The sequence below is a fragment of the Chiloscyllium plagiosum genome, chromosome 25, assembly GCF_004010195.1.
Source record: "Chiloscyllium plagiosum isolate BGI_BamShark_2017 chromosome 25, ASM401019v2, whole genome shotgun sequence".
Lineage (NCBI taxonomy): Eukaryota > Metazoa > Chordata > Chondrichthyes > Orectolobiformes > Hemiscylliidae > Chiloscyllium > Chiloscyllium plagiosum.
The window spans coordinates 13,224,066-13,250,632 of record NC_057734.1 but is presented as its reverse complement, the minus strand read 5'-3'; the positions used below and the strand labels follow the sequence as shown (position 1 = coordinate 13,250,632).

General features: G+C 39.3%; 1 protein-coding gene across 2 annotated transcripts in view; it reads right to left on the bottom strand.

The window, feature by feature from the left end:
• Nucleotides 1-3,470: 3,470 nt before the first annotated feature.
• ptpn11a (protein tyrosine phosphatase non-receptor type 11a) overlaps nt 3,471-26,567 on the bottom strand; it is a 58,078-nt gene continuing 34,981 nt past the window's right edge. Inside the window, exons 10-16 of one of the 2 annotated variants that reach the window (XM_043715532.1) lie at nt 23,393-23,524; nt 23,123-23,277; nt 17,906-17,973; nt 17,374-17,525; nt 15,580-15,695; nt 12,205-12,306; nt 3,471-7,108 (exon numbers count right to left, since the gene is read on the bottom strand). In XM_043715532.1, the coding sequence (XP_043571467.1) occupies nt 12,237-12,306; nt 15,580-15,695; nt 17,374-17,525; nt 17,906-17,973; nt 23,123-23,277; nt 23,393-23,524 (693 nt within the window). In that variant the 3' untranslated portion in view covers nt 3,471-7,108; nt 12,205-12,236. The remainder of the gene's footprint in view (nt 7,109-12,204; nt 12,307-15,579; nt 15,696-17,373; nt 17,526-17,905; nt 17,974-23,122; nt 23,278-23,392; nt 23,525-26,567) is intronic. The other variant, XR_006315360.1, reaches the window with a different exon arrangement.

Here is a 26,567-nt window from a genome sequence, read left to right as displayed (position 1 = left end):
ACAATAGCCACCCTCCAAGCAGCAGGAACTGATCCTGAATCTATAGAACATTGAAAAATGATCACCAACGCACCCACAATTTCTCGAGCCACCTCCTACAGTACCTTAGGAAGGGAATTCAGAATTTTGATCCAGCGACAAAGGGATGGTGATATATATCCAAGTAAAGACCGTGAGCAGATTGAAGGGAAATCTGCAAGTCGTGGTGTTCCCATGTAGCTGTTGCTCTTGTCTTTCCAAATGAAATTGGTCATAGATTTGGAATGTGCCAAATGCACCAAGGAACCTTGGTGAATTTCTGCAGTGCATCTTGTAGATAGTTCTCAGTGCTGCTAGTGTGTCAGTGGTGCAGAGAGTGGATGCTGTGCCAATCAAGTGGGTTGCTTTCTCCTCAATGGTGTCAAGCTTCTTGTGTCACTGAGTCAGACAGAACTGTTGCGTACAAACTCCAAACCAGGGTTTCCCAAAGTGTGGTGCGGATTTCAGAAATGTTGAGGTCTCAAGGTCAGCAGCAGTGCTGGCCACTGTGGAGCTCTGACAAAGTTACAACAGCTGTTTGCCCACTCAGTGCTCACTGATGCAGCCTGAAATGTGATGATTTAGGAGATAAACCTGGGAAGCTCTATCCTATATTGCCTATGCACATGACTTTATTATTTGGATGCATACTCATAAGCAGACACATTTTGCCAACTCCCACTTAGATTTTCTTTGGAGAAAAAGGATTGAGGAGGGCAGAGCAGTGGACGCGATATGAACCCCAGTAATGCGTTCAACAAGGTTCCCCATAGGTTAAATCTTATGGAATACAGGGAGAAATAGCCATTTGGATATAGAACTGGTTCGAAGGTACAAGACAGAGGGTAGTGGTGGTGGGAGAATGTTTTTCAGACTGGAGGCCTGTGACCAGTGGAGTGTCACAAGGATCAGTGCTGGGTCCACTAACGTTTGTCATTTAAATGAATGACTTGGATGTGAACATAAGAAACATGGTTATTGAGTTTGCAGATGACATCAAAATTGGAGGTGTAGTGGATAGCAAAGGGGGTTACCTCAGATTACAATGGGATCTTGATCAGATGGACCAATGGGTTGAGAAGTGGCAGATAGAGTTTAATTTATCTAAATGTGAGGTGGGGCATTTAGAGAAAGCAAATCTTAGCAGGACTTCTACACTTAATGGTAAGGTCCTAGGGAGTGTAGCTGAGCAAAGAGACCTTGGAGTGCAGGTTCATAGCTCCTTGAAAGTAGAGTGTCAGGTAGATAGAATAGTGAAGGCGGTGTTTGGTATGCTTTCATTTACGGGTCAGAGCACTGAGTACAGGAGTTGAGGGGTCATGTTGCAGCTATACGGGACATGGGCCGTGCCACTGTTGGAATATTGCGTGCAATTCTGGTCTCCTTCCTATCGGAAGGATGTTGTGAAACTTGAAAGGGTTGAAAAAAGATTTACAAGGATATTGCCAGGGTTGGAGGATTTGAGTTATAGGGAGATACAAAGTTAAAAATCACATAATACTAGGTTATAGTCCAACAGGTTTAATTGGAAGCACTAGCTTTCTGAACTCCACTCCTTCATCAGGTGGTTGTGGTGGACATAATTGTAATAGGCTGAGGCTATTTTCCCTTAAGTGTCGGAGGCTGAGGGGTGACCTTAGAGGTTTATAAAATTATGAGGGGCATGGATAGAATAAATAGACAAATTCTTTTCCCTTTTCACGCAGAGGGTGGTACGAGTATGGAATGAACTGCCAGAGAACACGGGGAAGGCTGGTACAAATGCAACATTTAAAAAAGGCATCTGGATGGGTATATGAATAGGGAGGGTTTAGAGGGATATGGGCCAAGTGCTGGCAAAGGACTCTAGGTTGGGATATCTGATCGGCATGAACAAGTCAGACTGAAGGATCTGTTTCCATGCTATGCATCTCTATGACTGACTAAAACCTCAAATCGTCTATTCGGTCACATACTCCATTATTATTTAATAAATCATTTCTAAATTAGTCTAAAGTTCTCAAGTGAAAATTCGGAGGCAATTTTTCATTCAGGTTGCAGTGAAAATTTGGTACATTCATATCTTGAAGGCTGAAGAAACTGGGTCAATTGAAATCTTCAAAAGTGTGGGACAGATGACTATACAAAGATTAAGGGCTTTGAAACTTTTAAAATAAATTCATGGAATGAATTTGCATGGCTAAATATGTAAATAAAATTACTGCAGTATTCAGGAATAAACTTTAAAACTAGTGTCTGTAATCTGAAATTGGAGAATTCACTGTTGGGTAGAATACATCGACTATCATGTAAAACAAAGATTAAAAAAAAAAGAGTAAAAAGGCTTAAAGAAATATGGCAAATTATTTAAACAGCAGCAACTCCAAAGAAAGAGAGAGAGTGAAGTCAACTGCCAGCACCTGTCATGTAAATTAGGCAGAAATTAGGTGATTTCTGCCTGAAGACATTGGATCTTTGCCATGATACAGCTCAATGAGCACCTGAAAATTTTTTGAATCTGCCCAAATATCATTCACAACGTTGGCAGACTGTGGAAGAGAAATATGCAAAGATTTCAATCCTGGACTTGAACATGGTTCTCTCATTCATACTTTAATCAAAATACACCAAATGGCGAGCAGGTGCAGAGACACCCCTGATCACAGGAGCAAGAGTAGATCAGGCCTTGCTAGGAAGCCCAGGTTCAAGTCATTAAGCAATTTATTACCACCCTGATATTTCTTAGGCAAAGAAGACCATCAGACACAAGGACATGAGTAGGCTATCAGTAGGGCCTGCTCTACTATTCAACAGGATCATAAGCTGATCCAACACTCCTCACGTCCACTTTCCTGCCCTTTCTCCATAACTCAATAACCTTACTGATCAAGAATCTATCTCAGCCTTAAATATATGCAAGGACTCTGCCCTCAGCTTTCTGTGGGAAGGAGTTCTGAAGACACTTAACTCTCAGAAAATCCTTCATCTCAATCTTAAAGTAGCACCCCTAATTCTGGAACCTATGCCCTCTGGTCAGAGACTCTTTCATAAGGGGAAACATCCTCAGCGCTTACCCTGTCTCAGGAACCCAACACAATGCAGAGGCTAGGATGACAACAAACAAAATCAATTGGATTACTAATATCTATCCTGAGAAGATCCTTCAACAGAGAAGCCGAGATGAGAAATTAATGGTGGGGTATGCTAAATTTTGCTTTCAAATGCTTGTTGGAGCAAATGTTTGAGTAGGATAGCAATTTTACATAATGGTATTCCTAGGTTGGAAAGTTATGCTTGCTGGAAGCTGCTGGCATCTAAATGCAAATTCATACATCCATTCATTTCAGCATCAGTATTGAGAGATGCACTCCCACATACTGTTAATCATTAAGACCCCACATGTATTTACTTACTGTACACCAACTCCAGAAACAGCAGGGATGGGGATCTTGTGGAAAAAAAAGATACTCAGCTTATATAAAATGACTTTATTTCTAATTTTTGATCTGATACATTACAAATACATTTATACTCTGATATCAGCTTACGTAGCTTTAAAATCACAGCATGATTAGCAAAAAAGAAATTGACTACCACCCATATATACTTTTATAAATATAGGAAAATCATTTACTGTGTCTGTACATAAACTAGGCATCTGAATGGTATGTACTTTGACAAAATGTGAAATTACAGGATGGATAATAAAAAGCAGATATCATTTAAGTCATTGCACCATTATTCTGATCATCTACAATGGGTTATTCAGTTGGTGATTCTGCAGGTGAACAGACAGCCCATGTAATAATCTGAAGCACTGGAGCAATTTAATTCACATTAAAAGGCCAACTGGTTACATCCAAGACTTTCTAAAATTAATTCTCACCCCCCCCCCATTTCTTTTTATGTTCACTATTGAATGTAAGTGTTGTGAAGATGAAAGCTTATTCGCAAGATAGGCTGCTCCAGATGCACATTCACAAACCAAGTGCAGAATTCCAAACTAATGAAGATCCCCAGTTAATGCTCAACTGTAAAACATAAAAAGCTTTGCAATGGCAGCATGCATTAGAACATCAGCATGGAGCAGTGAGTAATGTGGATTCATTCCTGATCCAGGAGGTCCCGACACCTGAAAACTGAGCAAACGCCAGAATACTCCAGAGAGAAAGAGGGCAGGAAGCAATGGTCATATTGAGGAAAGATACTCATTGCCAGGGTGCTCTCATGTGGCTTCGCACAGCTGTTGGTAGAAGCCTGGAAGTAGGTGACAACCCACCCTCAGGCAAGTCAGTCATATGTGGTGTGGAAATTGGAGGGCAGGAGGAAATAAAAGATTTAATATCACAATGTTACAAAATCCTGATTCAAGTATAAAATCCTCCAAATAACTCCAGTCAGCAAATACAATAGAATCCATGGTCACATTTTAAACGCGAATAGTTTCACATAAGCTGCTTTACAGACAACTTACTCAACTCAGTTTCCTGCACATGTTAACATTTAGATTCCCATTTTAATCATTTTTTAAAAAACTTTGTTTCATATCCTCAACATACTTAATTACAGACTGATACCAGCAGTCTCTCACAAAAGACTAACCAAGTCACAGGCTACACTGGACGGATACTACCTGCAGAATGCTACCTGCAGAGGGGTGGGGCGGGTGGAAGATGGATTTTGCAGTTCCAGTCAGATTAAGTTTACCCAATAGATTTGGCACATAGACTTAATACATGTACAGTGTTTCAAAAATATTTGAATGTTGGAAAATTCTGCTTACACAATTCGCTGTCTCGAGACACAATCATCATGTTACATACTTAAACTATGGTTAAGCAGTTTATGCAGTTATTTATAGACAGTGGGGCTGTTAGACACAATGTCAGGCATCACGGACACTGCACTTTTCTCAATGCCTATGTAATCCTTTCAAACACAGAAGTGGACATTTAAAATCAGTCTTACAAGGGATCCAACGTTAAGATTTAGTATGGTCTAATCAAGTAGGTAACTCAATTTTTTCCCTTCATCCTGAAGTCAAATCTAGTTCTGAATGCTTTGAAGCTTTGGTTTTGACTCAAGACTAACTCTTTCTCTCTCTGCAGATGGTGCCAGATCTGCTGAGTATTTTGACCCCTTGCTATTTCAGAAGCTTGTTTCTGGGATGGGTCAGTAAGCCATACTGACACTGAGACAGACACACACACACACACGCACGTAAGAAAGTTCATTGAGGAAAAAGGCAATGGACAATGAGGAAGGTAGCACCATTCCTGCTCAGACATGGTCACAGATGAACTGATGGCTTTTATCAGGAATGCAAATGCATTGCATAGTTGCAACATAGGATAGAGGATGGTTTTTAAAAGGGATAGATGAGCAAAGGCTCAGGACAATGGCCTATTCCTCTCAATAGATTCTGATTGCACTTGGCTTAAAAAAAAAAGGTCCCTTTTGTCCTCACCTCTTCCAAAACCAGGCAAAACGATGTCTTGGAAATTGTTCTTGTATTTAGACTGCATGATGAATTGTGGTGAACCTCCAAGTGGCTGCTGTACCACAAGCTACCAGACAGGGTTAACCTTGGGAGGTTGTACCACACCTTTTCCAAGTTTCAACAAAACACTAGGCAGAGAGAAGTTGTGCTATCCTCAAGGCATTTAGTTTCCAAATCATAACTAATCCATTACATCCTCAAACACTAGGGCATCAAACTGAAGCCTTGGTCATTTCTGTTTTATGGAGATTTTAAAGTATAGTTCATATAAAAGTACATAGAAAATAAACTTCCAATTTACATACAAAATGTTTAAACCAAAACCAGACCCAAGCCTTTTTATGACTCATTTGTCTCATATGGAACTTGCACAAATTGTAGCCTATACCAGTAGAGAGAGCTGGAGGCGTATTAGGAGGCTGGAAGAGGAGAGCGAGTTGGCAAACATCAAATTTTATAGGCACAACAGAGGAAGATAAACTTGTTCCTGGCTTGAGATCTTTAAAAGGAGAGTGGCACCAACTTTAACTCTCTCAGATATACAAGGTTGTCTTACTCATGGTGAAGCAAATACTAAAATAAAAGTGTGAACTCTTATGGGGAGGACAGTTAACTTGGTCATCTCTAGTTGTGGCTTTGAGGATACAAATGGAACTCTAAATCCTAAGTAAGTGTCAATATCCCTGACAAGGAGGTCCTAAGTTCATCAGAGCTCAATGGAACTAAACACAAAGTACTGCGGATGCTGGAGATCTGAAGAGTCATTGGACTCAGATCAGTAACTGTTGCACTTCCTCCAGCACTCCTGCTTTCATCTCAGTTGAGCTTCGGCTGCTGAATCCTCTCATTATGACCAGGAAGAACAATCTTATTGGCACAGAATGAAAATGAATTTTAAAAATGTTTGATATGAAATAACAAATTGTGTAGGGTAGCACACATTTAACCTTCAACCCTGACAGTGAGGCTATGGCCAGTGAATCACTTTCTTACAAAGACAAGAATTTTAATGTTTTAAAAAGCATCAATACTTCCAACAACTTAACAAGGAGGAGGAGGAGGAAATGGGGTGGTGGGGGAATCCCATGTGCAAATTCCAACCATCCCTCTTCTAAGTTGTGAATAAAAACAAAGAATGCCAAACGCACAACACATAACACTCTCATGGTCTACGTCAATATTAGTGAACATGTTGCTAAAAGCACACTATTCTTTCAAGATTCATTTTAATGTATGATTTTCTAACAACCTCAACTGTTTTTTTAAAAACTATTCTGCACTTAAAGTGAATTAAAACAAGTTCAAGTACACAAAGTAAAAATGACTGCAGAGAGACTGTGACTGTAAAAAGGCACTTGGGTTTCACGTCAGTAAAATACTGAAAAGCCATGTGAATGATGCATAAATTATAGGTGATACTTCACTTCCTAGCACAGAGAATGACATTTGGAAAGCAATTTGGGAAGCTACTTTTCACTTTTAGTGTTTAAATGTGGGGGAGGGCAAAATCCATTCTGCAAAACTCTGAACTAAACCTCTGATGGTCATTTTTCATTCCACTCACATCTGACGTATTTCCATTTCTCCTCTGCTTTTCACAGCCACTTGTTCCTGAGGGGGAAAATGTAAATCATTTTTTAATAAAAAGTCATTTTTAGCAAAAATGATACATAGGAAAATTACCTTTAATCATGTACTTGACAAATTAAATTCAATTAATTATAAAGAATTAAAAATGGCCATTATTTCAAACTGCAAAACTATTTACATAGAAGCATAGAATATAGAAGGAGTAGGCCATTTGGCCCTTTGAGTCTTGCTCCACTATTAAATATGACCATAGCTGATCATCCAACTCTGTGCTCCATTCCCTTTTTCTCCCCATAGGTTTTGCTTACTTTACACTTAAAGAACATGGCTGAAATTAATGTTGAGTAATGTGCTCCTCAGATTAAACTACAAAATACTTTCATGTTTAATAAGAAAATATGAGTTAATTAAGGACAAAGATCATACTTATTTGACTATCCATGGGATTCAGGAATCATCCACAAGGCTGACATTAACGCCCATCCCCAATTGCACTTAAAAAAAAAGTTATGGCGAGTCAACTGAGGACTTGCTAAGCAACACAGAACTGTTGAGAATCAGCCATATTCTGTGGGTTGTCTCAACCTTCAGACTGGGTGAGGAGAGATTGCCTTGCCTAAAGAACATTAAAGAAATAAGCAGCTGCATGCTTACTACTACTGACTCCAGCTGTTTTACTTCATTAAATCACTCAAATCAAAATTGCCTATGCAGCAGTGAATCTTGAACTCATGCCTCAGAGTGGCTATAGACTGTTTTCTATAAATTCTATAATCTATTATAACACATTGAACAGTATATGCATTCAGTGTGGGGATATTGGTCATGCTGAATCATTAATTAGCTACTTAGTAGGTAATATTCATTAAATGTGTCCAATAGAAAGGCTGCAGTAGTGAGTACAGTGGGTTCTTTCTTGATTCTGCGCTTTCGGAGATAAGTCTCTTGATTAAACAAAATATAAGCCATAGCTATTAACTTAACGTGGTGTAGTGTTTTGTAGAGGAATAAGAAGGTGTTATTTTTTGGGTCTGTAGATTGTGAAGGAGCAAAAATGTCCTTTGCAGTGATATGTACTTCTTGTCAGATGTGGGAGTTTAAAGAGAATTTAAGGGTTACTGTGGATTATATCTGCCATAAGTGCTGTTGGATGCGAATCTCATCAGATTGAATGGATCGGTTGGAGAGACAGAAGCGATGAGGAATTTGCAACAGCATGGCAGTGATGGATGGCAGTTATAAGATTGGCGGGGGTGGGGGGGGAAAGAGAGTCTCAGATACAGTCACACAGATGGGTTAACTCCAGGAAGGGCAAGAGACGTAGGCACCTAGGGCAGGAGCCTTTGTGGATATACCCATTTCGAACAGGTATGCTGTTTGGGAAAATGTAGGGGGGTGATGGATTCTCAGGCGAACGGCGCATGAACAGCCAAGTTTCTGGTATTGAGACTGGCTCTAATGCAACGAAGGGTACGTCAACTTCCAAGAGATCAATAGTATGAGGGGATTCTGTAGTCCAAGGTACAGACAGATGTTTCTGTGGCCAGCAGAGGAAAAGCAGAATGGTGGTTGTTTCCCTGGTGCCAGGATCAAGGATGTCTCTGAGAGGGTGCAGAATGTTCTCACCGGAGAGAGGGGCCAGCAAGAGGTCATTGTCCACATTGGAACCAACGATATAGGAAGGAAAAAGGTTGAGATTCTGAAGGGAGATTACAGAGAGTTAGGCAGAAATTTAAAAAGGTCCTCAACGGGAGTAATATCTGGATTACTCCCAGTGCAACAAGCTAGTGAGGGCAGGAATAGGAAGATAGAGCAGATGAATGCATGGCTGAGGAGCTGGTGAATGGGAGAAGGATTCACATTTTTGGATCATTGGAATCTCTTTTGGGGTAGAAGTGATCTGTACAAGGAGGACGGATTGCACCTAAATTGGAAGGGGACTAATATACTGGCAGGGAAATTTGAGAGAACTGCTCGGGAGGATTTAAACTAGTAAGGTGTGGGGGGTGGGACCCAGGGAAATAGTAAGGAAAGAGATCAATCTGAGACTGGTACAGTTGAGAACAGAAGCGAGTCAAACAGTCAGGGCAGGCAGGGACAAGGTAGGACTAATAAATTAAACTGCATTTATTTCAATGCAAGGGGCCTAACAGGGAAGGCAGAAGAACTCAGGGCATGGTTAGGAACGTGGGACTGGGATATCATAGCAATTACAGAAACATGGCTCAGGACTGGCAGCTTAATGTTCCAGGATACAAATGCTACAGGGAGGATAGAAAGGGAGGGGGGGAAGAATTTGATAAGGGATAGCATTACAGCTGCGCTGAGGGAGGATAATCCTGGAAATACATCCAGGGAAGTTATTTGGGTGGAACTGAGAAATAAGAAAGGGATGATCACCTTATTGGGATTGTATTGTAGACCCCCTAATAGTCAGAGGGAAATCGAGAAACAAACTTGTAAGGAGATCTCAACTACCCTATTATTCTTAGAGATAGCTATGGTAGGGGATTTTAACTTTCCAAACATCGACTGGGACTGCCATAGTGTTAAAGGTTTAGATGGAGAAAAATTTCTTAAGTGCGTACAAGACAATTTTCTGATTCGGTATGTGGATGTACCTACTACAGAAGGTGCAAAACTTGACCTACTCTTGGGAAATAAGGCAGGGCAGGTGACTGAGGTGTCAGTGGGGGAGTACTTTGGGGCCAACGACCATAATTCTATTCGTTTTAAAATAGTGATGGAAAAGGATAGACCAGATCTAAAAGTTGAAGTTCTAAATTGGAGAAAGGCCAATTTTGACTGTATTAGGCAAGAACTTTCAAAAGCTGATTGGAGGCAGATGTTCGCGGGTAAAGGGATGGCTGAAAAATGGGAAGCCGACAGAAATGAGATAACAAGAATCCAGAAAAAGTATATTCCTGTCAGGGTGAAAGGGAAGGCTGGTAGGTATAGGAAATACTGGATGACTAAAGAAATTGAGGGCTTGGTTAAGAAAAAGAAGGAAGCATATGTCAGGTATGATCAAGTGAATCCTTAGAAGAGTATAAAGAAAGTAGGAGTATACTTAAGAGGGAAATCAAGAGGGCAAAAAGGGAAATGAGATAGCTTTGGCAAATAGAATTAAGGAGAATCCAAAGGGTTTTACAAATACATTAAGGACAAAATGGTAGAAGGGTGATAAGGACATGCCAGGGAACTATAGACCAGTGAACCTGACGTCAGTGGTGGGCAAGTTGTTGGAGGGAATCCTGAGGGACAGGATGTACATGTATTTGGAAAGGCAAAGACTGATTAGGGATAGTCAACATGGCGTCATGCATGGGAAATCATGTCTCACAAACTTGATTGAGGTTTCTGAGGGAGTAACAAAGAGGATTGATGAGGGCAGAGCGGTACATGTGATCTATATGGACTTCAGTAAGGCGTTCGACAAGGTTCCCCATGGGAGACTGATTAGCAAGCTTAGATCTCACGGTATACAGGGAGAATTAGCCATTTGGACACAGAACTGGCTCAAAGGTAGAAGACAGAGGGTGGTGGTGGAGGGATGTTTTTCAGACTGAAGGCCTGTGACCAGTGGAGTGCCACAAGGGTCGGTGCTGGGTCCTCTACTTTTTGTCATTACATAAATGATTTGATTAGATTACAGTGTGGAAACAGGCCCTTCGGCCCAACAAGTCAGGTACAGTTATAAGTTTGCAGATGACACCAAAATTGGAGACGTAGTGGACAGCGAAGAGGGTTACCTCAGATTACAACAGGATCTGGACCAGATGGGCCAATGGACTGAGAAGTTGTAGATGGAGTTTAATTCAGATAAATGCGAGGTGTTGCATTTTGGGAAAGCAAATCTTAGCAGGCCTTATATACTTAATGGTAAGGTCCTAGGGAGTGTTACTTAACAGAGACACCTTGGAGTGCAGGTTCATAGCTCCTTGAAAGTGGAGTCGCAGATAGATAGGATAGTGAAGGCGGCGTTTGGTATGCTTTCCTTTATTGGTCAGAGTATTGAGTACAAGAGTTGGGAGGTCATGTTGCGGATGTACAGTATATTGGTTAGGCCACTGTTGGAATATTGTGTACAATTCTGGTCTCCTTCCTATTGGAAAGATGTTGTGAAACTTGAAAGGGCTCAGAAAAGATTTACAAGGATGTTGCCAGGGTTGGAGGATTTGAGCTATAGGGAAAGGCTGAACAGGCTGGGGCTGTTTTCCCTGGAGCGTCAGAGGCTGAGGGGTGACCTTATAGAGGTTCACAAAAATATGAGGGGCATGGATCGGATAAATAGGCAAAGTCTTTTCCGTGGGGTCAGGGAGTCCAGAACTAGAGAGCATAGGTTTAGGGTGAGAGGGGAAAGATATAAAAGAGACCCAAGGGACAACTTTTACACACAGAGGGTGGTGAGTGTATGGAATGAGCTGCCAGAGGAAGTGGTGGTGGCTGGTACAATTGCAACATTTAAGAGACATTTGGATGGGTATATGAATAGGAAGGGTTTGGAGGGATATGGGCTGGGTGCTGGCAGGTGGAACTAGATTGGGTTGGGATATCTGGTCGGCATGGACGGGTTGGACCGAAGGGTCTGTTTTAATGCTGTACATCTCTATGACTCTATTTGGTTTGTTATAATAAAAATCTTAAACCTTTTCTTCCTGAATGGGAATTGAATTCTCTTTGAAGTTGGTCTCTATGAGGATCATAACAGCCAAATGTTGTTTGCATTCAGGCAACAAGTACAATCTTATAATTGATCCCAGCTCAGGAAGGGAGAAAACAAAGTTCCTGTTCTATGTCAGTTTCCAGAGACACCTTGGAGAAAATTCTCATATGGACATTAAAAAAGCAGAGGATTGGGGCTATCCCCCTCAACATCATGAGCGAAGAGTGACTCAATCTGCCCAAGGATTTACAGTTTAGTAAAGAAGCAGAACCTTCTGAAATTAGATAACCTTTTATCACATTGCAAAAGTTGATTGATAATTTTTTTATCATATTGCAAAAGTTGAACACTCCATATGGCCATTGTATTCTTCATCTATACCCGGAACAAGTGTATGGTGGCTTGTTTTTCAAATCTTGTTTGACAGGGGAGGTAAAAGTTCAAATGTTACCTTTCTATTCTGTTCCAAACGCTGGTATTATCTCATCTATGGCCCTTTTGCTGCTGCATCAAGCCAACATTTTCATAGATCCGGCCACCCTCATCTTTCATTCTGCATCAAAAGATACTGTTCAGTAAAATGTGTTCACCGTGGCATATACACATAACACTAATTATAATAAGTTTCTGGTTTTTGCTGCTCAATACCCTGCCATAGCTACAACACAAATATCTGACCTATTACCTTCTTAAAAGGGGATTTACGGTGCCCCAATTGTTATTCTCCATATACCAAAACTGAAATAATTATTTCTCTCAACTCCAATTCTGTTTGGATAGGCAGGACATTTGTAGTACTTACAGCTGATACGTGCACTATATACAGTATTCTATTTTCTGAAAACCTTGTAGATGTTCAAAAAACAAAGTGCTTCTCATATCCCAGAGAAAAACTCCACTGCAATATCCCTCGACATGAACCTTGTGCTCATGTATGTGAGAGAGATTGCAAACTGAAAAATGTCACATGCCTAGCTAACTTTTAACTGTTTCTTCTATTGCACCATTCATTTGGGAATTCCACTTTCAACTTCACGTGGTTACAACTGGAAAGCTAACTCACTGCCAGATTGCAAGGTAATCCATTAATGCATTTGTGACCACAGGTGAGAAGTGTTATTAATTCTGTAGTCCTGGAATCAGAAATGCAACGCCATCATGCTTACTAACACTGCAAAGTCATCTTGTAATATTGTGTCAGTGAATAATACTGACTTTATGCAAGTGATATTATGTATAGTGTTGAAAACAATAACCCTAATTCATATTTTACCAATGTTTCAGTTTGAGATCAGGTAACTGTTCTCTTTAATGTAGCATATTGCTAGGAAGAAATCACAACCAGTTATCATTTTCAATAAGTCAGAGTCAAAAAAGAAAATCACAGTATATTAACAAAATCAAATTATACCAAATATTTTCATGAAAAAAATGTATTCCAGTTTCACACCCAACATCTGTCCCTAAGACACTACCCTCTCTCCCTCGTAGCCCTACAGGCGGATGAAAAAAACCATTTCAACTGGGACAACATATCCATCCTGGGACAGGCTAAGCAAAGACATGCCAGAGAATTCCTAGAGGCCCGGCACTCCAACCACGCCATAAACAAACACATAGATCCAGATACCATCTATCAACCCCTCAGAAAACTAACAGGAAATGACATCACCACAACCCCTAGGAACCCCATCCAGGACAAATATATAAATAGAAAGCAGGAGACAACAGCTTCGCTTCACTTGGAGGTCGCCACTGATGTTGTTACCTAGCTAGGTAATGAAACGTCTGGATATCAAACCTACAGTTCAGCGAGCAAACCTACACCCTAAATCTGTCCCTAAATTGACAGTTGAGAGATTAATCCAGAGCATGCATTCTGCACCTCAATTTACTACTTCACACTGACTTTACCCCAACTCAAAATAATAACCAGGAGTGCGCTACTCTTCTCTGATAGGAATCTTTCATCACATGATAGCTCACATTATGGCAACGGAGTTAGTTGCAATCCCTGTGGAGTTAAGACCATTTGCATGCTTAAAACTGAATATAAATAATCGCCCTCCATCCACATGCTACAGAAAGTCAACCTCAAGTAGGCATTTAAAACCAAGTGCAGACAGGAGAGCTAAAGTAATCAAATAAAAACTGCATCATCCCAAATGATACAGTACTCGCGATATTTAAGCATTTCCATACATCACATGTACTGCAGCATCATTACACATCTCCAGCACCAGGTCCACAAATTGCTACCTTTGAACGAAAAAAGCTTAAACCCAAAATCAATATCAATTCTAACAAAATACCAAGGATATAAAGGGTCAGAACTTATCGCAATACGGCATCTTGCAGAATCTGCCATTTAGCCCTGCAAATTCAGGACCAAATTATTTTGCTCACAATGTGATGTGAGCTGTTAACAATGCAAAAAAAAAAAATAGGATGCCTGGGATCCCAATCAACAATGAGAATTAACAACTGGGAAATGAAAACAGGGAGTGTTTAAAGGAAATGGAATTAAAAACAGTGAAATCAACAAACTAGGCACAAGAAGGAAAAGAGAGAAAGAAAGCAAGATTGCGTTGAGACAGAAAGAAAAAAAAGAGACCAAGAAAAATAAAGACTTTTTTGAAGTGTTATCTAAAAATTGAAAACATAGAAGAACTTCCCACTAACAAATGTTTACAAAAAGGTTTTTAAACCTCAGCTGCTATTATTTTAACAAATTAGTTACTGTTTATAGATTTAACCACCTGAAGCACCAATAGATTTAGTTAAACAGATGAACAAACTAAATGCTGCAGTTCTTTACGAGTAGCAACATAATTGGTATCTAGTTTCAATCCATCAATTTAATTCAGCATACAGCTAGTTTGATGAATTACAAATTCACTTCTAAGAGTTTTGGCTTTTGTCTCTCCCAAATACTGCAGGAAAGATCACCAATCAAAATTGTTCACTTTCCATTACACTTCTTGCCTTTTACATATTTTAATATTCATCATATTTACCACACCCAGATCATTAACAGGTGAATGTTTCAATTGTCTGTCACTTAAAGCATTTCTAGCCCCAAATGTCATTGATACAGCATACAGGTTGGAAAGCAGATGAAGATTGCACTCTTCCTTTCTACGTTGCCCCCTTTTTCACAGCAGCCAGTTGTTATATTCTGAGATTTCAATGTCCAGCTACATTGACAGTTGCTGTGTAACTTAAGTACTAAGTGTGGGGTCAGGATTCTGAGGGGCAGGATGGCAGCGATAGGGTTAAAATACAAACTCAAAAGGCACAAAGTACAGCCTCCTTTACCTCAGACCCAGGCACCTTATAATGCATCACACAGCATTACCTTTTTTCCTTTAATTAGTGGGCATCGCTGGATATTGCCTATTCCTAATTGTCCAGAAAGCAGTTATGAGTCAACCATATTGCTGTGGCTTGGAGTCACAGGTAGGCCAGACTAGGCAAGGATGACAGATTTCCTTCACCAAAAGGACATTAAAAAACCCATCTGGTTCACTAATCAACAGAAACTTGGTCTGGAGTCCTGGGTTGCTAGCACAGTTACACTACCAGATTGCCATTGACTCCCCTTCTCTAATCTTTATGATGATTTTGTGACCGCCTACGATGATATAAACTTGAGGCCACCTCAAATTCATTTTCCCCATTTCTGTAGTCAGCACTATAAAAATAAACCACCCAAAGTTAACCACTAGTAAATCTCCTATAACAGAGAAAAGCATTAAGATGTATATAAATTACACTATTACTGTAAAACTGGAAATATTGTTAAATTATGGTGAAATGTACTTACTCTGTGCATGCTGGATTAGGTGTGCAGGGTGGGAAAGGGCTCTGGTCTCCACCACACGTTAGGTCTGATAAGGAATATTTGATGTTTGTGTATTCACGGCCTTTAATCTTGCTTTTCTGGAACAGTTGGGGATCTTTTTAGAATGCTTATGCTTGACACAATAATTTATTTGAGGAAAAATATAATTTTTCTGATCTTACTCCTCAAAAAAAAGTCTCTTCCTTCCTTACTCACAAAGCCAACACTATACTCCACATGCTCCTTAATGCATAATTATGGAATAAAGCATCTCACATACACTACACTGGCCTCAGGACCAGGAGTATGCTACTCAGACCATCCTATAATTCAAAAACAAATGGCCTATCTACAATCTGACACCACATTAAGTTGTAAAGAAGGAGGCTGCAAAAAGACAGATAGGCTGAGTGAGTGGGGAAGATGTGAGAAGAAAAAAATGTAAAATTATCTACTTTGACAGGAAGAATTAAAAGACAATACACCTAAATAGGGAGAGATTTCAGAGCTTTAAGGTGCAGAAGGTTTTAGGTGTCTTTGTGCATGACTCAAACAAAGTTATTAGGCAGTCACAACAAGTCATTAGAAATCATGAGGAATTGAATACCAAAGAGGGAGTTATAGAGGGCATTGATGTGACTGTATCTGGAGTATTGTGTACAGTATCAATCACCATATCTATCAAAAGGAAATAATTTGGAAGCAGTACAGAGAAGATTTACGCGATCAAAATCTGGAATGACAAGATTTTCTTTACAAGAAAGATGTGGTTAGGCTTGGCTTGCATTCACTTAAGTTCAGAATAGCAAGTGGTGATGATTAAATCATACAAGATCCTGGGTGGTCCTGACAGAGTATATGTGCAGAGGTGGTTTCTGGTTATGGGAGAATCTAGAACTAGGGGTCACTGTTTAAAAATCAAGGCATGCACATTTAAAATCAATTAGGTGAATTGTTTTCTCAGAGATTCACATGTCTTTAAAACTCTCTTCTTGAAAAGGTAGAAGCAGAGAACTTGAACATTTTTAAGGCAGAGAAAACTTTTTAGGCACAGAAACAGATTCTTGTTATGCAAGGGTGTGAAAGGGTGAAAAACAGATTTGAGATTACAATCAGATCAGTTAGAGGAAACATATTCCATGAATCTACCCCATTAATTGTAAATGTAACCAGTGAAACCAGCCTGAATCTTTCATCAATATGTATAAATGACCACACACCTACATATACATATTAGTACGCATCCCTATTAGCACATTTCTCAGCAGGAGCCATTAGAGAATAACCAGCAGCAGAAACCCTGGCTGAATTTTCCCATAATAGTGAACTGAAATAAACCATATTATACTTTCAGCCATCACAGCAAAGATCCGCTAAGATCTGTATCTGTACTGCTTTTGGTTTGAATAACACCATTTGTGGTGAGTTGTCAGAGACTTTTTCCCTATTCAGTGCAAATTTATAAATCTTTAACACCATTGAGGAATGGCAGCAAGGGTTTCTCTTTTGTTCTTAATCAGGATTTTCCAATGGACATATGAAATGTATTCAGGTTTTCATACGTAACAAAAGACTATCAAACTACCTTATTCACCCAATCTCTTTGCCCAAACACATGTTGGATAGAATGGTTCTCTCTCATTGGTAGAACTCAATTGAAAGGTTCTACCCAATTTGGTATTATAATGAACAATTATCTGTAAACAGCATTAAGAGAGTCATTTATAGAACAGAACATATTAAACAGTGTTACTATTTGGTTCACTGGACACATACCTGCTCCTCCTCGATGCGACGCTGCAGGGTTTCAATATAGTGCTGAACAGCCATGTAAATGAACCTGTATTGGGCCTCAGTTTGAACCATCCCAGAACGCTGAGACCGTACCATCTGGATACTCTTTGGAACATCAATATCACAGTCCACACCTATAGTGCAGAAACCCACATTACACATTGTCCCCACTGAAGGATTTATGTATCAAACCACTCAAATATCACATTTACAAAGCATAATACAGACAGTATAATATTCACACAAACAATTCATACATGACCATATTTAAAGAGTTACCTCAAAAACTGTTCCAAATACTTATACACCGAAAGGTGTTAAAAGAAAGTGATGTGTTCAAAAAAGTCAGCCACACCCCCCCAACTTTGCTTTTGCATTCATGATGCACACTGCACGAAAGGGGCTATTTAATTTTATATTTAAATTTTATTTATCACAATTCAAAACTACAAAATTTCTACATCAGTAGAAAAGAATCTGTGGAAATGTACAGTCAATTGAGGCTTGTACTCACCTTTCTCTCTGATTATGTCAATTAGAATGTCAATCACAATAAAGGTCCCTGTACGCCCAATCCCTGCACTGTTGGAAAACAATCATTTTTAAGATACAGCCTAAGGATTAGTTCAGAACAAGTTAAAACTTCAACCAACTGGATTTCAGAGATGAAAACTTGCAATTAAACATAGGGTACATTTAACTGGTATCAGGGTTATAGATTACTGCTCAAACAGGAAAAGCTTCACTGACTTCAGAGCTTGATGCTTCCAATGAATGCATGAAATAAGAACCCTTATGTCCCATTGCCAGCTTTTTTTATGATTAATGAGCAAAGAGGGATATTCACAGTTTAGGAGGGCTAACAGTGAGTGAGCAGAAAAGGGTGGAGTGAATAGAGGAGTGGTCAAGAGAGAAAATAAAGAGTGCGGGTACCCATTGTTAACTCTGTTGGAAAGATTGTGGAAAGGCAAGCAGAACTGATCTCAGAAACAAACGTCTATTTGTTTATATAATCTGCTGGTATAATTTAAATAAGGCTGCTCTTGAGATATAATTTGCCAATGGCCTCAGCACTCAAAGTTTACATCTTCAGGACAGGAAAGAAATTACAAGGAAAATGGTTTTAAAAAGTATACTTAATCACCTGTCCTCTTTCCCAAATTATTCCAGAAAAATTATACTTTGATTTCTTCAGCCAAAACCATATTTAAAAAATCACTACTTTGATGATTAGTAGGTTTCCTATATTTAGGTCAGGACAGCTGAGGGAGTTTTCAAGAAAATTTGCAGGCTTAAAAATCCCAAATATGTGTAGAAAAAATCCACTCAATATCCAAGACAGAAGTAAGGTTAACTTCCACAACTCTCTACCCGTGAGAATTTCTAAGCTGGCTGCTATAAGCAAGCATATTTAGCTTAGGGGAATCTGGGAATATGAGATGACTGTGGACATACATTTTGCTCTGCTGCTGTCTCAATCAAGTTCAAAATAAAAAGGCCAAGATGTGGACTCTTTAGACAATACGGATGTATTATTTTAAAACTAATGAACTGGCAGGTGACAAAGGACCTTAAGAAACCACACAACAGGATATTTAAAGTTTTGTAAATTAGGCAGCTGTGGAGCAGCAATTGGAGTGTTTTGTGCCATAAAGCAGCCACCTGCTTCACACTGAGACTGAAGCTTCAAGCCAATTAATTGTAGACAATTCTAAAATAGCTACAAGCTACTTTTTATAACAGGAACTTGACATAAAGTAATTACAGCCAAAACCTGGGATCGAGACAGTTGGCCTCCAACAACTACATTATCTTCCTTTGTGCTAAATGTCCCTCTAGTTGGTGGACAGCTTCCCCACAGATACCCACTTTAATTGCGCTCCTTAATGATATACCTGGTCATTCAGTCTTTTGCTTATGTTTGCACTAAGTCCATAACAAGGTTTGGAACCAAGTGATCCTGGGAGAACCCAAAAATTGGAACTACTTATGGGTAAGTGTCACACTTGATAGAAGATGCTGTCAGCAGTGCCATCACAGAGTGTAGGCTGAAGAAAAAAAGGACTTGACCAAACTGGATTTGGCCAGTTTTTGATTTTTGCATACAGGACGTACTTGCGCAATTTCCTACATTGTATTTGTAGATGTCAGAGTCAGAGCTGTACTGGAATCAAAGGACTAAAGATGAAGCTAGCTGTGGAGCCAAGTTGTCAGCCCAGCTGACAGGAAGTCTTTTAGGGGCCACAGCCTTTTCTGCATCAAGTATGACCTTGCATTTTTGATATGTGAAGTGATTGGATGGCTGAAGATTGGAATGTAATGTAACATTTGTCCATGAGGTGATAAACCATAACTCTGGTCTGTACTTACTTTAGCAGCTCAGCCAAATTAGCGTACTCGCTGCTCTCGAGGACCACAAGCAAGGCGAAAAATTGCTGCAGCCAATTTCATAAATGTACACGGAGGTCGATAAATGAAAGATGCTTTGAAATGACTTAAATAGGAGAACAGTGAGGAATATGAAAGTTTTTATTTTCTTGACAGAAGTCAAAAAAAGCACCTGCATGTGAAACAAACTAAATGACCTAACAAAGTGTTATGGTAAATTTTCCTTTGTCTCATAATGCAAGCATAAAACAGGGAAGTAATTCAGCTGAGCCTTCTATGGAAACTTACCATCTTCACCCTCAGTATCTTGTTTCTAGAACTGTTCCAGAGTTTATAATCAAACTATTCTTCTGAGAATAGTATGCCAAGTAATAATCAGAGTGGAGAATGGCTATTATCAATTCTGAACTTCTTAAATTTCACATTTGTCCCCTCGTCTTGCAGTTGTATATCAATTTAAGATTGTGTACAGAATTAACTGGTTAATCCTGGATGCAAGACCACTTCATTAAACTCATTAGGCTATTTTTATTTAACCTTGTCTAATTACAATTGGCACCAACAGAACATAGTCTTGTGGCTCTTTACTGCATTACTTCCAGGGATTGAATATTTTCTTCAACTTCAGGCAGTAAAGCGCAAGGAAAATGTAAGGCTTGGACATGTTATACAGTCTCAACATGACAGCATCAGTTTTAAACCCCGATCTGGCAATATAGCTCAGTATTGTTTGTTTTGTTAATTGCTGATGGGTAACAATTGAACTTGCCAAGTCTTGGTTTACTAATGCTCCCAGGTCTCCCTTCTGTTTCTCCCCTAAATAGTCCAACACCATTACACTTAAATAATGAGTACTTGGCAGCAAAATCTGTAGCAAAAGTCTAATCAAGGAACTAAAATAGTAACACATAAAAAGGTGAAGTTTATTTTCACTGAAAATCTTTTAATGTTTGTAGGTATTCATTTGAAATGGTATTTTTTTTTCTAAAAAGACCAAGACCTGTAGATAATTAGACAATAGAGCAGGAACTGTATCTGAAAAAAAAATCAACTAAACTTGTATTGCATTGTATAATAGTAGAATGTAAGCTTCAACATCTATTTTGTCACTGTATCGGACTATTGTTCATTCAGTTTTACTGCAAACCAAAGTATTCTTTCAACTCAAATGGAAGGATTTAATTTGATTTAATCTGAATGAGCTGGAGTAGCAGGAAGAGTGTTTAATATGGTTTCAATGACATGGGATAATGACAGCGTTGAAGTTTTTTTTGGTGGGGTAGGGGTGGGGGAGTCAAGGAGAGCGAGCTTGAGACACATCAAAAATCACAAAATAAAAACTCAGTAAGGATTTCAGCTCTCAAGAGGCATGCTATTGCATCAGGACAGCTTTTGACTCTTCTGATGAAAAAGTGAAATATTGTGGCTTCAGTGTTAATGCTCCCATGTGAATAACAACCCACTCGATATACTGGAATCAACGTGTAGCCTTGAGATTGTATTTGATGAGCAGTTAACACAAGATAGGGCTTTGAGGTTAGAATATAAAATCTAAATGCAACTAAGTAGCTTCAGTAAGGAGAAATGCACAAAGCATAATGCTGGATCTCTCAAGACAGGAAGAGGCTGACAACCTGAGGGGCAACTTCATCTACAGAGAGGGTGGACTGTGTATGAAATGAGCCACCAGAGGAAGTGGTAGAGGCAGGTACAATCACAGCACTGAGAAGACATTTGGACATGTACATGGAATAGGAAAAGTTTATAGGAATATGGGTCAAACCCGGGCAAATGGGATGAGTTAAGTTTGGGATACCTGGTCTGCACGAACAAGTTGGACCGAAGGGTTGGTTTCCTTGCTGCATGACTATGAATACTTTTTACCTTCCCTGTTTCAAATCCTTAAATTTTCAGGATGGCAACGTGTAACTAGTATACTGCCACAGGGATTAGTCTCAATTATTTACAAGGCTAATGAATGACTTGGATGATGAAAATGAATATACTATTGCCAAGTTTGTGGATGACAAAAATAGTTTGGAAAGCAAGTGATGTGTATGACTCAAACAGCATACAGATGGATATAGAAAGGTTAGGTGAGTGGGCAAGAACTTAGATGGGTAATAATATGGGGATCGAGGTTATACACTTTGACAGTACAAAATAGAGGAGTGGAATATTATTTAAATACTGTAAGATTACAATAGAGGGGGATTTGGACTCCCTGTACATGAATCACAAATTTCAGGAGGTAATAAGGAAGGCAAAATAGCTTTTCTTTAAAGAGTATAAAAACAGGGAGGAGGTCTTGCTAAAACTATACAACATTAGTCACACCACACCCAGAACACATGAACAGTTTGGTCTAATCAATTAAAAGGGAAGATATACTGTATTGGAAGCAGTCACTTCAGAAAAAGTTCACCTGGTTGAGTTCAGATACAAAGGAATATTCTTATGCAGAGGGTGAATACATTGAGCTTCTACTAATTGGAGCTTAGAAGAATGAGAGAAAACCTGAATGAAGCAGACAAGATTCACACGAGATCTTTAGGGGGCATGACAAGAAAGATGCAGAAAAGTTGTCCTCTTGTGGGAATGCCCAGACCCAGAGGACATTACCTCAGAGCAAAACATTGCCCATTTAAAAACAGAGATGAGAACGATTTTTCATTTGGGGCGGGTAGAGAATATGTGGAATTTTTTTACCATAGAAACACGCCATTAAGTATATTCAAGGCTGAAATAAACAGATTGTTAATATTTAAGGGAATTAAGGGTTATGGGGATAAGGCAGGAACATTGAGTCGAGTATCATCAGATCAGCCATGATCTCACTGAAGGCAGAGTAGACCAGGTGGTCTGAATGGCCTACTTACACATATACGTGTGGTGGCCTTCAGACCAAAGAGAGTAAAGCTTCCTCCAGTCCAACAATCTATGAGCCAAACATTTCAACTCAAGTCGAATGGTAAGAGGCAAGGCACACAGCGTCCCAAATCATTAATTCTGATGTGCTTTCTTTAATAAACACTGCCAATTTAGTGACAAAGAGGGGACTGGAGATTCACACACAATACTAACGGAACTGCAACTTTCTTATTCTATATCAAACGTCTTATATTCAGCAAAAAAGCACAGTTGCATCCCAATCAAACATGAAAAGAATGGACTAACCCACAGATAATTATCAAAAATAATTATATCAATGCCTTTTCAAGCATCGCAAAGTAGCAGTATTAAATTATCTGTGCAGTTTCAGACAGGACTCCTGTCAAAAGGATCAATATTCATGCATTACAGGAGTTAATTCCACTACTCCAAACTCAATCTGTTCTCTTACCTGCAATGAACAACAATTGGCCCAGTTTCTGGGATGTTCTCCTGTTTCATATTTACTTCTTCCAGAAAATCCAGAACACCACCCGGATCACTGGGAACACCGTGATCTGGCCACGTTTTGAAATGATATTGCCACACAGTCCTTTCAGTGCATCCCTAAAGACAGATTTACGTTCATATTATAAACTGGGAAATGACGTTTCCAATATTTTGAAGTGAATAGATCTAGGAGCAGGAAACACACCTGCACTTCCCCACTTTTACTACTTACCTGTCCTACTTTAGAGAGTTTGAGCTCCCTCAAGATATAATCATGTGCCGGACACTCTCGTACATTCCTGACACGCATACCACCATATTCCTTCAAGGACATTTCATCTGGCCAGTATTTCACACATTTGCTCTGAAATAGATGTATGTGGGTAAAGTTTACTTCAAGCATTTGGACATACAAACTCTGCAAATGACACTAAGAAGAGAGTGTTAGGACAATCAGCCCCAATTTTTCTCAAGTTAGATTCACAGTTCAGAGCTTAGCCTATTTTTATGTCCGCTGTGTGCACATAGGTACACATTTTATAACCATAGTTTTTACTTTATGCTTTGGAATATTTATCTATTTTCCCTTAAAAGCATTTTTCTTTCAGCAATCAGTCCCTGGTGCAATAATTTCCATGCTCCAACAACCATCCGCACAAAGATATTTCTCTCAATTTCTCTTGCTACTCAGAGGGAAACATTTAAGCTGACAGTTCTTCATCAGAGATTTTAGAGAACATTGTCTTTTCCTTTTCACTGTCCAAACTAGTTTGATAAACCTCTTAAATCACCCCTTTGCCTTCACTGCTCCAGTGGAAACAACATGCACTTCAACACATTACATTTAGAAAAACATCAAGGTGCTCACTGAGGCATGATAAAACAAAAAGGTCAGTGAAGCAAATATTGCCTATATTTCCAGTCTCTCTCCAATTCACGAAGCTTAGAAAATGATCAAGTATACAAGTTTATCATGGTTTCTCATGCTTGTGTCAGTGCAATCCAAAACTAAACTTCAATAAAAGGTAACTTTTTTTCATTTAGTTGAGGTTTCTTACACAATTAATTAACACCTGATAGATTAGGTTTTGAGAACAGCCCAATTTGGTGAGCTATGTGAGCATCTTTTTATTTTAAGATGCTCACCAGCATATGGGCATATACCATATTCTCAAATCAGCCAATTTTTCTTTAAAATCAATTGCCCACAGTCTCCAAGTGGTGGGGAGATATGAAATTAACAATGCCTTATGATGAGCCAGAGATTGGAGCTTGGCAGGAAAAGAGCCAAGAAGCAATGAATGGCAGTCAAGAAGTGGGTTTGGACTTTGGGACAGAGGTAGGGGAGAAAAAGGAGGAAAAATTAAGTTAGGAAGTTGAGAATAACATTAAATAAAGAGACAGGAATTGCAGAACAGACGCTGTTACAAGAGGTCTGAGTAGAAAGACAACAGTAGTCGACAGAAAAAGTAGCAGCCTTAACTGCATCCTAGGTTTTATAATCAGTATACACATCGATACATGTGCATTTAGGAAAGTTGTGATCTTTTCATGTGACAGGGACATTGGGGCTTTATAGGACCTTTCTGCTTGAGATCTGTAGCATGTAACAGTGGAGGTTTCAAAAATAAATGCTCAGACTATTAAAATACGGAAAAAAAGAACTTGAACAAAATTTAATGACACTTTTAAATTTTGTAATTATGTGTTGGAAAATCTTAATTTACTGTTGCCTTTCTTACTAGTTGTTCTTTTGACTACTGTTAAGAGTTTCTGACATAATTGGCAATTTTCCTTCCTATTTGTCCATTAGCACCTTGTTCCCTTGCAGTTGCAAGTGGCTGAATTCTTTATTCTTACAAGGACATGGGCATTGCTAACAAGGCTGACATTTATTGTGCGTTGCCAATTGCCTTGAACTAATTGCATTCAAGGACATTGGCAAACCAATCAGGTTTTTACAACAATGGTTACATTAGACCAGCTTATTTTTAAATCCAGACTTTATTGAATTCAAATTTTACTATCTGCCATTGAGAGTTCTGAATCCAAGTCCCAAAATACTTTTGTTACTGCAGACTTGATGAGCTGAAGGGTCTCTTCCATACCGAATGACTATTAGCTTCAGATTCTGCATTATTAGTCAAGTGATGTTACCACTACCTCACCACCAACTCTTGAAAGATAGCAAAAAGGTATAGCTAAGCCAATGAAATGCAAATGTCATGTACAAGGTACAATTCATTACTCTGCTCCAAAATCAAGTGATAACATTAAGCAAGGACACTCAAACATATTTTGAGAAAAAGCTACATTTGAGTCAGTAGCATAATGTGATGCAAAAGTTATGAACTAAAGAGATTCTACTGTCTATCAAAATGAGTTGAATTCAATGAGTTTTGTATTAACCAAACTATGATCTTGTTTTCCATTTTCTGGTTCTCCCTGCTCCACCATCAAGCATTCAGCTGCTCAGGAAGCACTCCTGAATATATATTAGCAAAAAAAAACTTGGGTAATATTATCAAGTGTTTCAGCTTTATGTCAATTAGAATTCTAAGTATCAAAGATACTTCATTCTGTGTCCAGTGATATTAAAAAATAACCATGAGCCAGGCAATAAGTTAGATTTGATTAGATTCCCTACAGTGTGGAAACAGGCCCTTCGGCCCAACAAGTCCACAGTGACCCTCCAAAGAGTAACCCACACAGACGCATTTCTCTCTGACTAATGTACCTAACACTATGGGGCAATTTAGCATGTCAATTCACCTGACCTGCACATCTTTGGACGGTAGGAAGAAACCGGATCACCAGAGGAAACCCACGCAGACACGGGGAGAATGTGCAAACTCCACAGAGACAGTTGCCAGAGGCTGGAATCGAATCTGGGACCCTGGTGCTGTGAGGCAGCAGTGCTAACCACTGAGCCACAATGCCACCCATAAATCCCAAGAGAAAAAGTTTACAATTGATTTTATGTTAGCTCTACTGTCAATTCATCACCATCACATGACAAAGGTGTCTCCTTACTGGCAGTAAGATGATATTACAAGTTATTGATAGTTGCTTGGAGATTACAAACCCTCTAAAAGAACAACTTTAGAGATAGCATATATAGGATTAATATATAGGGATAGTATATATAGGGTAGCATATAGGGTTAATTTATAGGTATAGCATATATAGGGCTGAAAATGTGTTGCTGGAAAAGCGCAGTAGGTCAGGCAGCATCCAAGGAGCAGCAGAATCGACGTTTCGAGCATGAGCCCTTCTTCAGGAATGAGGAGTGCGTGCCAGCAGGCTAAGATAAAAAGTAGGGAGGAGAGACTTGAGGGAGGGGCGTTGGAAATGCGATAGGTGGAAGGAGGTTAAGGTGAGGGTGATAGGCCGGAGTGGGGGGGGGG